General features: G+C 36.9%; 1 protein-coding gene across 2 annotated transcripts in view; it reads right to left on the bottom strand.

Annotated features, from left to right (window-relative positions):
* LOC128571597 (phosphatidylinositol 3-kinase catalytic subunit type 3) overlaps positions 1-12,641 on the bottom strand; it is a 198,844-nt gene that overhangs the window by 157,039 nt on the left and 29,164 nt on the right. The window contains exons 1-2 of one of the 2 annotated variants that reach the window (XM_053571129.1): positions 9,954-9,986; positions 4,911-5,036 (exon numbers count right to left, since the gene is read on the bottom strand). Coding sequence is in view for 1 of the 2 variants with exons in the window: in XM_053571130.1 (XP_053427105.1) it covers positions 9,954-10,083 (130 nt within the window). In the remaining variant the exon portion in view is untranslated. Of the gene's footprint in view, positions 1-4,910; positions 5,037-9,953; positions 10,084-12,641 lie in introns of those variants that run through there. The other variant, XM_053571130.1, reaches the window with a different exon arrangement.

Raw genomic sequence — 12,641 nt, 5'->3', positions numbered from 1 at the left:
AACTAACCTGAAATAAAAAAATAGTAACAATTGTAATACTAAAAAAAAAAAAAGCATTAATTAAATTTAAAAGAATTACAAAAGGAAAGAATGAAGGAAATCTGTTTTTAATCTTTTTTTTAAAATGTAAAATAAGACAAAATACAAAATGTTAATATATGTTTAATACTGATCATGAATATGGATAAGTATCACATACTTCTGTGTACTTTTCTGTTTGAACTGTTCTATAATAAAAATAAAAATTTAAATACATACATAACTTTTGTTTTTTTTTTTTTTTTTTGGCCAGGGCTGGGTTTGAACCCACCACCTCCAGCATATGGGACGGGCGCCCTACTCCTTGAGCCACAGGCGCCGCCCAAAATACATACATAACTTTAAAACTCTGGCATTTAACTTGCCGGGACTAAGAAAACTGAATAAATCTAGTCAATGAGTGCCTTCTTACTACCTCTTCTCACCAATCTTGAGCTTCAATTACCACTTAACTAAATTATCAGGCTAACTCCCCTAGATTGAAGAGCACTTTGTTTGATAAAGCCCACAAACCTCAACAAAATCAATTGGATTGTCTACCAAAGATCTCCTTTTTCTTTGTGCTTTAATCCATTCAAAACAAAAGGAAAAATATAAAAATTATTCTCTTATCCTTAGGGATTTTTTCCTTCTAAATTTTAGGCACTTGTAACCACAGCCTTATGTCCAGGCCAAATCACCCCCTTAAAAATCACTGGTTTGTGGGGTGGAAGGCCATCTCACCTTTTAGAGTCTCAAATCAATGGAAAGTCTTTCCCTTCTCCAAACCTGGTATGAAATGACTTATCTCTAACTTGGTTTGCTATTCCTCTTCTTGACTATAATTGCAATCCAAAGTATAATGCGACATCTTTAGTTTTTTCCAAAGTTCCTATTAGTTCCTGTCATCAAACAGTTCTTTCATAGTTGTTATAATTAGCCTAGAAAAGGATAGTCTTTTTCTCCTCAACCTTTTGAAAAATGATCCAGTGATCAAATCAATATTTTGACAAAGCTTGAACTGAATAATTGAGACTTCATTACTAACCATCACTTTATCATTACCATCACTACTGACTTTCTAGCTGCATCATTTTTCACGATTACACAAGTATCAGCCACTTCCTCTCCACAACTCTAAAATGTTTCCACAATATTATATTGTTATCTATGTGTTAGTGTTAGTTTTGTCTTTTATATACTTACCATGGGGTTCTCACATGTGTTTGTACCCAGAAGTTCCTATGCTATTAGTAGTTTCCTTGAACAACATACACCTTTTTCACCTTCACGTTTCCTTTTTTTTTTGTAAAGACAGAGTGCCATGGCATCACACAGCTCACAGCAACCTCCAACTCCTGGGCTTAAGCGATTCTCCTGCCTCAGCCTCCCGAGTAGCTGGGACTACAGGCGCCCGCCACAACGCCCGGCTATTTTTTTGTTGCAGGTCGGCCGGGGCCCGGTTTGAACCCACCACCCCCGGTATATGGGGCCGGCGCCTTACCGACTGAGCCACAGGCGCCGCCCCCCACGTTTCCTTTTTCTTAAGCCTTTCTCTTTTAAAGTTATATTCACTATAGTGAAAAGAAATCTTAAGATTGACTAGGCTTTTTAGTTGTTTTAATGAATGTATTCTTAACAAACGAAGCCACAACTATCATTCATAACTCCATTCATAGCACATACATGTGTTTCGCAATTTTAATTTTCTGAATAAGAACGATATATTCTTCATGCAAAGAAGTTCTTCTCAATCCTTAAATCTTAAACAGATGTCTCTGATACTTAGCTTTGTTAAGAGATTTACACAAGAACCTGGCTTGTCAATTTACCAAACATGAGACTCCAAATAAACCACTTAACTTCTCTAAATTTCCATCTTTTAATAAGTTTAAAAACAAGAAAGGTTATATTAAGTCCTAATCCTACCCTTATCAGAATCAAATAAAAGCAAGTAAATTAATGACAGCTAATATATAGTAGTACTCAGTATCTGCTGGACGAATAAACATTTTATCACTAATATTCCATCTTTATAATAATGCCCCAAAGTAGATAAAACTACCATTTCTATTTTACAGATGAAAATTTCATGACTTAGTAAAGGTTAAATAGCTAGTCTATAGCTAGTCTAAGATTATAGCAAACCTAGAGGCACAACTGGAATCTGAATGAAAAATGGTCTCCAAAGCCATGATCTTAACCCCTCTGCATTTCAGCTTGCAATCTATACTAAAAGTGTCATTGATATTAAAGCACTTTATACAGGCAAAATGATAATAAATATAGTTAATGTTAGTCATAATGGCACTAATAGTGACATCAGGAACTTAGTAATATATTTTTTTGATCTTCCACATTTGAAAGCATGTCTTTGACATGCCAAGTGAATTTGGTGGGGGTAAGAGCACTTGCTCACATACAGAAAGCTAAAATCTCAGGAAGATCTGCTAAGCAATACCTAAAGACAAATATCTATTCAATGCAATCAACCGATACAAAACATTTTCTTTCAAGGACAAATACTTCAGTGGGTCAAATAGTACTACAAAATAATTTAAAGGAAATACTTCAATTCCACCTTACAAAACTAAATGTGTGACTAGAGCTATCTTAATCAATCTCAATTTTAAAGGATTATTTTAATTATAATTTGTCAATATTTATTCAAAAGATGTAGCATAACCAGAACATTGGAATAATACTGAAACTATAAAGAGACACAATCTTTTTCAATTTGTCAAAACTGAGAGAAATAGCTCATAAAACTTTCTACCTGCTTCACTAGCTCACTAAAAAATATTAACAATCTCATGAAGACTAATTTAATTTCTAAACTCTCTTACAAAATGGTGTCCTGGATAACAAACTTAACTGGTATGGTTTCCAGAAAGATGCACTGAACCATTACAAATTAGAAAATTGGCACTCTGATCAGCAGTATCCTGGACAACTTTTGGCAATAATGAAAATGTTCCACATCTGCACTGTCCAATACACAGCCTCTAGCTACACTGGGCTTTTAAGTACTTAAAATGTGGTTATGGTGATAGAGCCATAACCTCAATTTTTAATTTTATCAAATTTTAATTGACTTAAATTTATTTTTATGTATGTATGTATTTATTTTTTGAGGCAGGGTCTCACTCTGTTGCCCAGAATGGAGTACAATGGCATGATCACAGCTCACACAGTTCACACAGTTACACCTCCAATTTCCAGGCTCAAGTGATGCTCCTAGCTCATCTTCCCAAGCAGCAGAGACTGGGCATACGCCACCATGCCTGACTAATTATCTATTTTGATTGACTGATTGATTGATTGTAGAGATAAGTCTCACTCTTGCTCAGACTGGGTTCAAACTCCTGACCTTGGCTTCAGTCCTCCTGCTTTGGCTTCCCAAAGTGTTGGAATTACAGGCATGAGCCCAGCCCCAAACTGACCTAAACGTAAATGTAACTTGTGGCTATCTGTAGAGACAACACAGCTCTAACTCTTAGAAATGCTTAGCAAGATGCTAATTTCAAGAAACTATTCTTAGACAAACTAAAAAATCCATTCCTATTGCAATAAATCTAAGGTTTGGTGCCTGAACCCACAGCAAACCCACACAGGCACTCTGAACTCTGAGGTTCAATCTGAAACACCACCACACTTTGCCACACCATCACTCTACACCCTGTCTACTCAACATTCCCAAATCTATCTGCGTCACACAGACCACAAAGAATTTTTCAACTAGTCATTACTTTCTCTTTGCCTCTTCTTAATCAAATTGACAGAAACTAAAGCACATTCCAAAGGCATCAAGCAGAGCAGCTAAAATGAAATGGAGACAGCAGAGAAGCATGCTTTCACACTAACCTTTCATGTCTAAAGACATGGATTCAAATATAAACCAAACACAAAAGTTGGGTAGGCACATCCAAAACCCCAGGTGCACGGGTATTCTAGTCACAGAACTCCTAGCTAAAAGACAGAACAGATGGGAAGAATGGGCAAATTTGCCCAAGGAAGGCCCGTAAGTCACATAGGATCAAATGGCAGGTCTAGTTTTAGATCTCTAACCGTTCTCCAAACACCTTTCCAAAAGGAACGTGTTAGTTTGCATTCTCACCAGCAGTGTAGAAGTGTTCCCTTTTCTCCACTTCCCAAACATCTCTGGTTTGGGGATTTTGTGATGTGGGCTAATCTTACTGGAGTTAGATGATACCTCAAAGTAGCTTTGATTTGCATTTCTCTCATGATTAAGGATGATGAGCATTTTTTTCATGTGTCTGTAGGCCGTGCGCCTGTCTTCTTCAGAGAAGTTTCTCTTCAAGTCCCTTGCCCAGCCTGCGATGGGATCACTTGTTGTTTTCTTGCTAATACGTTTGAATTCTCTGTGGATTCTGGTTATTAAACCTTTGTCGGAGACATAACCTGCAAATATCTTCTCCCATTCTGAGGGCTGTCTGCTTGCTTTACTTAGTGTGTTCTTGGCTGTGTAGAAGCTTTTCAGATGTACTCAGTCTTACTATGAAACCAATTTATAGCTTTCTTCTGAAAGCTATAACCCAATTATAGCCCAAAAAGAAGGGGAAAAGGGAGAGGGAGGGGAGGTGAGCGGATGGGTGGAGGGAGAGTAATTGGTGGGAACACACCTACAGTGCATCTTATAAGGGTACATGTGAAATTTACTAGGTGTAGAATATAAATGTCTTAACGCAGTAACTAAGAAAATGCCGTGAAGGCTATGGTAACCAGTTTGATGAAAACGTTTCAAATTGTATTATTAAAACCAGCACATTGTACCCCATGACTGCATTAACGTAGACAGCTATGATTTAATTTAAAAAAAAAAAGGGGGGGTTGGGGGGCTGGATCTTAGACAATATAACTTTAATCAATACCTCAGAAGTTTGGTCTCACGATTTTCACAAATCAATTCAAATAGAAAGATACTTCTGGGCGGCACCTGTGGCTCAAGGAGTAGGGCACCAGCCCGTATGCCGGAGGTGGTGGGTTCAAACCCGGCCCTAGCCAAAAAAAAAAAGATAGTTCCTAATTAGAGAAATTTGGAGATGGGAAAGAGAAGATGTGGGGTAAGAAACTGTGTATTTTAATACATTCCATTCTTCCTGTTCCTTACTAGAAGTCTAAGAAATCCACATTATAAAAAATGAAACCTGAACTGAGCAAAGCAGTTTTATTTTCTTTTCTCATACTCATTATTCCTCAAAGGAAAACTAGTCATGTTCACAAAATGATGTAAAATCATTAGAGAGGATAATTTCACCAAAGTTCATTCTGAAAGGATTTGACTTAAAACTGTCAAACATGGTAGGTGTTTAAACTTCAGATATTTAAATTGTACTTAGAATTCAGTTTTCACAGTTGAGCTATAAATCAGAATAAGAGTATTAAGCCAATTTGGAGTTAAGGTTCTCTGCTTAACAATTATATAACACTATTTTTTCACAGTTCAAATAGTTAATCTTCATTTCACAATCTTTTTGTCTACTACACCTAGGCAATCAAGATTGAAGCAGTCCTACAACTCAATCAACTTTCTTACATGGCAGTTTGAAAACTGTTGCCATGCAATTAATATTTGTTTAGGCTTGTGAATATAATATATAGTAACCATGCTTTGCTATTAATTAAAATTTAAGTACAACTTCTTACTCTTAAGCTAACTTTCTTCTCAACAATTAAAGTATACTCTTTCTGGTAAAAGGCAAGGCACATAAATCATGCTTTAAGTGAGAAAAGAGCTGTTTATCAGAAAGTCTGTCTCACTTAAGAAGTTACTAGTCTAACAATAAAATCTAAGAGCACAGCCTGATATTTGCTTTAGGCAAGCTCTGTATATGTAATGCTTTACTCTAGGTACAGGCACTGTAGAAGAAATGAAATGGCATGAACGCAACACATTCACAATTGCAACCTGATAACCACAACTTGAACCTCTACTAAAGTGAAAACTATAAAATACAGGTAGATAAATAATCCCAATTACTCGCTATGCCAGTACTTTTAGAATCACATAAGATAAAGAGTTGCACAAGACCTCAGAAATCATCTATCGTGAACTTCTGATTTTACAGGCTCAAAATTATTTTCTCCAAGATACTTACACAATATTCTTCCCACTATAAAGTACTTCCCAGTGTAAAGCTTCCAGTTTTGTAAACCTAGGTCATTAGTTTTAAAATACATTTTTCCTCAATAGCAGCAGGTTTATAACAGTTCTGAAACCTCAAATAGCAGAACCAAATGGTGCATCGAGGATGGAACACAGCATTAGCCCAAAGCACCAAGAAATTTTAAAAAGCTTCCTTTAAAGAGAGAGCAATTCTTAACAATGCTACAAACAGGATGTATTTTTCCCCTTAAAAAATGTAACTACTGGGGTGGCGCCTGTGGCTCAACGAAGTGGGGTGCCGACCCCATGTGCCGGAGGTGGCGGGTTCAAACCCAGCTCCGGCCAAAAACTGCAAAAAACAAAAAAGTCTAACTACTGATTGTAATGGTTTCTATTTAGTCTTTGGGGAACATAAGTTAACACTAAAGCAAGCTATCACAGCATAGCAAGCTCTGAAGTTCACACTTCAAAGGTTAAGAGTACAATTCTGTTAGGGGTAAAAGAGTGTGTAAAAGAGCTCTGCTCTAATTTTCACGTACCATTAGGACTGCATATGCTTATTCTCATTTATTTTTATTCCTATTTTAAAGATTTACAAACCAACAAGGATGCATCTGAAAATTGTTAACCACTCTGAGCAATGCAGACAGCATATAAATTTTAATAACAATCTCTTGAAAAAGTAGGAACCTCTTAACACACTCCTTTACAAGGAATTTGTTGACAATTATTGTTACCAATTAACAAAAACATTAAAAAGTTCCCTTCCATGGCTCAGCGCCTGTAGCTCAAGCAGCTAGGGTGCCAGCCACATAACACCGGAGGTGGTGAGTTCGAGCCCAGCCTGGGCTGCCAAACAGCAATGACAACTACAGCCAAAAAAAAAAAAAAAATAGCCAAGTGTTGTGGCGGGCTCCCAGCGACTTGGGAGGCTAAGGCAGGAGAATTGCTTGAGCCCAAAAGAGTTTGAGGTTGCTGTGAGCTGTGACACTATAGCACTCTACAGAGGGCAACATAGTGAGACTCTGCCTCAAAAAAAAGTTTCTTTCCAATACCTCATTACTTTGTATATGCTTAGTCATCATTTTTAGAGTTGCAATGTACATGGCTATTTTAATGAATAAATATGAACTCATACAACTATTAAGAGGTAATTACTATTTCAATTGTAAAAAAATGTCGATCAATACCAAATCTCATTTTTTTCTCTACTATAAAATTTTAAAGGTTAAAATGAGAAATAATAAACATAACAGGTACATTAAAAAGCCAGAAGTCCAATTCAAATAAATCCAATAATTATGCCATATGAACTAATCTCTGAAAAAATATAGTTGTTGCAAAACTTATTTTTAAAATTTTTTATCAAAAATAATTATGGTAAAAAATCAGAAACATGAACAAAAGCCTAAATAATTTAATAGAGAAATAAAGTGAATAAATTGTACAACCACAAAGCTTTATATCTCTTGACTCTGCCCCTTCCCCCTCAAATTTAGGATTTCATCTACAATGTGCTGCTCTTAAAAGACAATTTAAAAGCTCTTGCTTCTTCAATATATTCTACACTCCTCTCACAGTAGAGATTTAAGCTTTTTCACATTAGAGTAGCTCACAGGCTACTAATGAGCTGATTCCAATAAATATTCTATTAACAATTCAAGATTCATAAAAGTCATAAATAGAGGTTTAAAAAAGATAAACTCTTGGGCGGCACCTGTGGCTCAAGGAGTAGGGCGCCGGTCCCATATGCCGGAGGTGGTGGGTTCAAACCTAGCCCTGGTAAACTCTTTTTTTTTTTTTTTTTTTTTTTTGTAGAGACAGAGTCTCAATGTACCACCCTCGGGTAGAGTGCCGTGGCGTCACACGGCTCACAGCAACCTCTAACTCTTGGGCTTACGCGATTCTCTTTCCTCAGCCTCCCGAGCAGCTGGGACTTACAGGCGCCTGCCACAACACCTGGCTATTTTTTTGTTGCGGTTTGGCCGGGGCTGGGTTTGAACCCGCCACCCTCGGCATATGGGGCCGGCGCCCTACTCACTGAGCCACAGGCGCTGCCCAAAAAAAGGTAAACTCTTAAAGACAGGGTAGACAAATGAGAGCCTTCCTACGTCCTATGTAAGAATGAAAACAAAATCCCAGATAGGAAACTGAATATTAAATTTTATTTATTAATTATGGAGAATATTGGTCAATATGCTTATTAAGTAGCTAAAACAGCACTTTTCCTTAAAAGAGCAATACAAAACGAAAGGATGGACTTAAGGAAAATATTATTTTGTAGCCAGGCATGATGGTTCACACCAATAATCTAAGGAATCTGGGAGGCCAAGGTGGGTGGACTGCTTGAGCTCAGGAGTTTGAGACTAGCCTGAGCAAGAGCAAGACCCCATCTTTACTAAGAATAGAAAAATTAGGCAGGTGTTGTGGCAGATGCCTGTAGTCCCAGCTACTCGAGAGGCTGAAGCAAGAGGATTACTTAAGCCCAAAAGTTTCAGCTTCCTGTGAGCTATGATGATGCCATAGCACTCCACCTAGGGCAACAGAGCAAGACTGTTTCAAAAAAAAAAAAAAAAAAAAATCTACCTGAAGCACAAAACCTAGCTAACACAAGCACTTATTCTTTATAATTAAGATTTCCTTCACATGTAAGTGAAAGCAAAAAGCTGTTAAATGCTTGGCATCAAAACTTTCTCCAGACATCATCATTCACACTAATAAGATTGGAAAGGAAAAATACATGTAAGAATTAAAACAAATTCTCTTTACAAAACAACTGTAAAAGCATCTTTAAACAGTATCTAACTCAATGCTATGTGGAAAGAGATTCATAAAATAAATGCCAGTGGTTCATTTTAAGTACAAAATCGAGCAAAATTGAGTATTTTTAAGTGAAAACAGTTGATAAAACAATTGTGAAAAACAAAAAATAGTAACAGTCTGCTTATAAAAAGGAGGGTGAAAGAAATTTAGACGAGTTAATTATATGAGGAAATTTGCTTCCAAAAAACATAACAATCTCCAGCAAGTAATACTTGAATATTTAATGCTGTATCACCAGAAAAAGTAGGTGGTCATCTTGAAAACATCTCCAACATCTTCACGTTTTCAAATCTGGTTGACTTTCAGACATAAAAGGCCATATTTTATATGAAAAGTCCAGAACATGCAAATCCATAGAGACAGAAAGTAGGTTCGTATTTGCCAGGTACTGGATGGAGGAGGAAATGGGGAGTAACTGCTAATAGGTACATGGTTTCTTTTAGGGGTGATGAAAATATTCTAAAAATATACAGTGGTGGCTCAGCGCCTGTAGCTCAAGCAGCTAAGGCACCAGCCACATACACCAGAGCTGGCGTGTTCAAATCCAGCCCGGAAACAAGGACAACTACAACAAAAAAACAGCCAGGCGTTGTGGCGGGCGCCTGTAATCCCAGCTACTTGGGAGGCTGAGGCAAGAGAATCGCTTAAGCCCAACAGTTGGAGGTTGCTGTGAGCTGTGCTGCCACAGCACTCTATAAGGGTGACAGCTTAAGGCTCTGTCTCAAAAAAAAAATAAAAAAATAAAATAAATAAATAAATATATATATATATAGTGGTGTAAATACACCACTCTGTGAATTTACTAAACTATTAGACTGTACATTTTCCAAGGGTGAATTTTACAGTAAGTAAATTATATCTCAAAAAACTGTTATGAAAAATTAAATTTCAATTTCAAAAAATCTGACAGAATTCATAATATCATGCTATATTATGATAAGCATCCTTCAGAGCGTTCCACCTGTTCCAAACATCTCTTTTGTACCTTGGCAAGGCGGCTCATCTGATCTTCTGAGAGAGTGCTGCTTGTTCTGCCAGGAGTTTTTGTGGGTTCTGATCCATCTGCTTCTACATTGGGCCAGACTTTCAAGTCATGCATCCCTTGGCGAAACATGCTAGGGAAAAAGAGAATTTTCAAAGTAGAAGTAAATTAATACAGTTCATATAGGACATTTTAGATTCCTCAAAATAAAGAGAATTCTACACAAGGAAATGCATGTCTCTATTGCCAAGCTTTAAGTCTCCACTGGGATGTAAAGCAATTAAGTAAGCAGCTAAAATCCATGTCATACTATTTTCCACATGCCATTATTTTCTCCTCCAAGCAGTTAGTATTACTATAGAAAAAAAGGAGAGATGGATCAGTAGACAACATACCCACTTCATCACACTGGCGGTAATCTTAAAAATAACAAAATTAAGAATTTGATCAAATTCTTTTTCTTTTTCTTTTCTTTTATTTTATTTTATTTATTTATTTTTTTTATTAAATCATAACTGTATACAATGATATGATTATAGGGCATCATACACTCACTTCATAAACCATTTGACACATTTTTATCACAGTGGTTAACATAGCCTTTCCGGCGTTATCTCAGTTACTGTGCCAAAACATTTACATTCTACATTTACCAAGTTTCGCAAATACCCCTGTAATATGCACCACAGGTGTGATCCCACCAATCCCCCTCCCTCTACCCACCCCCCCCTTTCCCACTTCCCCCTATTGTTAAGTTGTAGCTGGGTTATAGCTTTCATGTGAGAGTCCCAAATTAGTTTCATAGTAGGGCTGTGTACATTGGGTATTTTTTCTTCCATTCTTGGGATACTTTACTAAGAAGAATATGTTCCAGCTCCATCCATGTAAACATGAAAGAGGTAAAGTCTCCATCTTTCTTTAATGCTGCATAGTATTCCATGGTATACATATACCATAATTTATTAATCCATTCGTGGATCGATGGGCACTTGGGGTTTTTCCATGACTTAGCTATTATGATCAAATTCTTTTTCTAGGACAAGTTCATGAACTTAATTGTCAAGTCTTGTTTTCTTTCACTTTAAAGTAAGATAAAAATGAATACAATAATGCGTTCATATAAAAAAAAATTCCGATGTCTACAGTAAGAAATTTAGCATGTACTCTAAATTCACCCTAAGCTTGGTTATCTTGCTTTAAAGTGAAAGAAAACAAGACCTGACAATTAAGTTCGTGAACTTGTCCTAGAAAAAGCAATACATGCACCTCATTGCTGAGTACTACTACAGTCACCTTCAAAATACACCCCTTGGGAAGCTATGCACTGATGTCAGCTCCTAGTCCACCCTTCTAAGCAATTTTTTAACTCTTTTCCTGCTAAGGCCAGAGTTGCCACAGTATTACCTTTAATGTTCCAAATGTCATCAAAATGCCTTCCTTTCAATATTTCCTTTATCTTCAGATAAAGAAAAAAAGTCCTTCAGGCCAGATCAGATGAGTAGGAAGGATGTTAATTTGTTCAGTGCTAACATCTCCCTCACAGACAATACTGGGTGAGCGCCTTCAGAACTATTTTTTGCACACAACCTTTCTCATGCCAAGATATTCACAACTGTGTCTTTGTCCATGCTTACTTGGTCTGCTATGCTGCTCACAGTCAGCCATTGAGTCACACAACTCAACTAATTTTTAGAATGTTTTCATCAATTTTACTTGCTACTGACCTCATTTCATCAGTGACACTTTCTCTCCCATCAGAAAAATGTTTAATCTATTTGTATACTGACATTTTCTTCTTGACATTTTCCCCATAAAGGTGTACTAAAGTGTCCCTGCTTTGACTCGCACTCTTGCCAAGTTTAACAAGAAATTTAATGTTTGTGGCTTGGCACCTGTTGCTCAGTGAGTAAGGTGCCGGCCACATACACCAAAGCTGGCAGGTTCGAGCCCAGCCAGGCCTGCTAAACAACAATGACAACTGCAATCAAAAAACAGCCAGGAGTTGTGGCAGGTGTCTGTAGTCCCAGCTACTCGGGAGACTGAGGCAAGAGAATCGCTTAAGCCCAAGAGTTTTACTTTGCTGTAAGCTGTGATACCAAGGCACTCTACTGAGGGCAACAAAGTAAAACTGTCTGAAAAAAAAAAAAAAATTAATGTTTGTTCATTGCTCTAACTCAAGCTTCAACATTCTTGCAACAGCACACAAACATGTAATAGCAATAATGAACTCCATTCAGCAAGACACTGGCACCCATCAACATGAGCACAGCTGTGAGACACTGATAATCAAGGTTATGAAACCTACTGAGCTATTTGGACGGTGCTGCCAATGTAAGCGTATGATGGCAAGTTTGCGAACTTGTTTGTCAGATATCATTCATTACCTTTTAACTGTCATGTTTCTTTCAAAAAGCTACCAAGAAGATCTAAAGATTAAATAAAATCATAAAGAGCTTTAGACAATTGTGTGTTTTAATCATGTTATTGTTGAGTCTCTTGGTCTGTTTTTTGTGGAGAGTTAAAGATGATCTTCTATTAATGTGTTTTCTTTTTTAAATATTTTTTGAACAAGGACTTCCAAATATGAGCTCTACTCAATATAGTAGCTCTACCAAAGCTGAACGAGCAAGTTATCAACCGCAATGGAAAGGAAAAAACTAGAAATGTGTGTAGGTGAGTAGTAAAAAAAAA

Source organism: Nycticebus coucang, chromosome 19 (assembly GCF_027406575.1).
Source record: "Nycticebus coucang isolate mNycCou1 chromosome 19, mNycCou1.pri, whole genome shotgun sequence".
NCBI lineage: Eukaryota > Metazoa > Chordata > Mammalia > Primates > Lorisidae > Nycticebus > Nycticebus coucang.
Note: the sequence above shows the minus strand (reverse complement) of the source record. Positions and strands in the feature narration are given on the sequence as shown.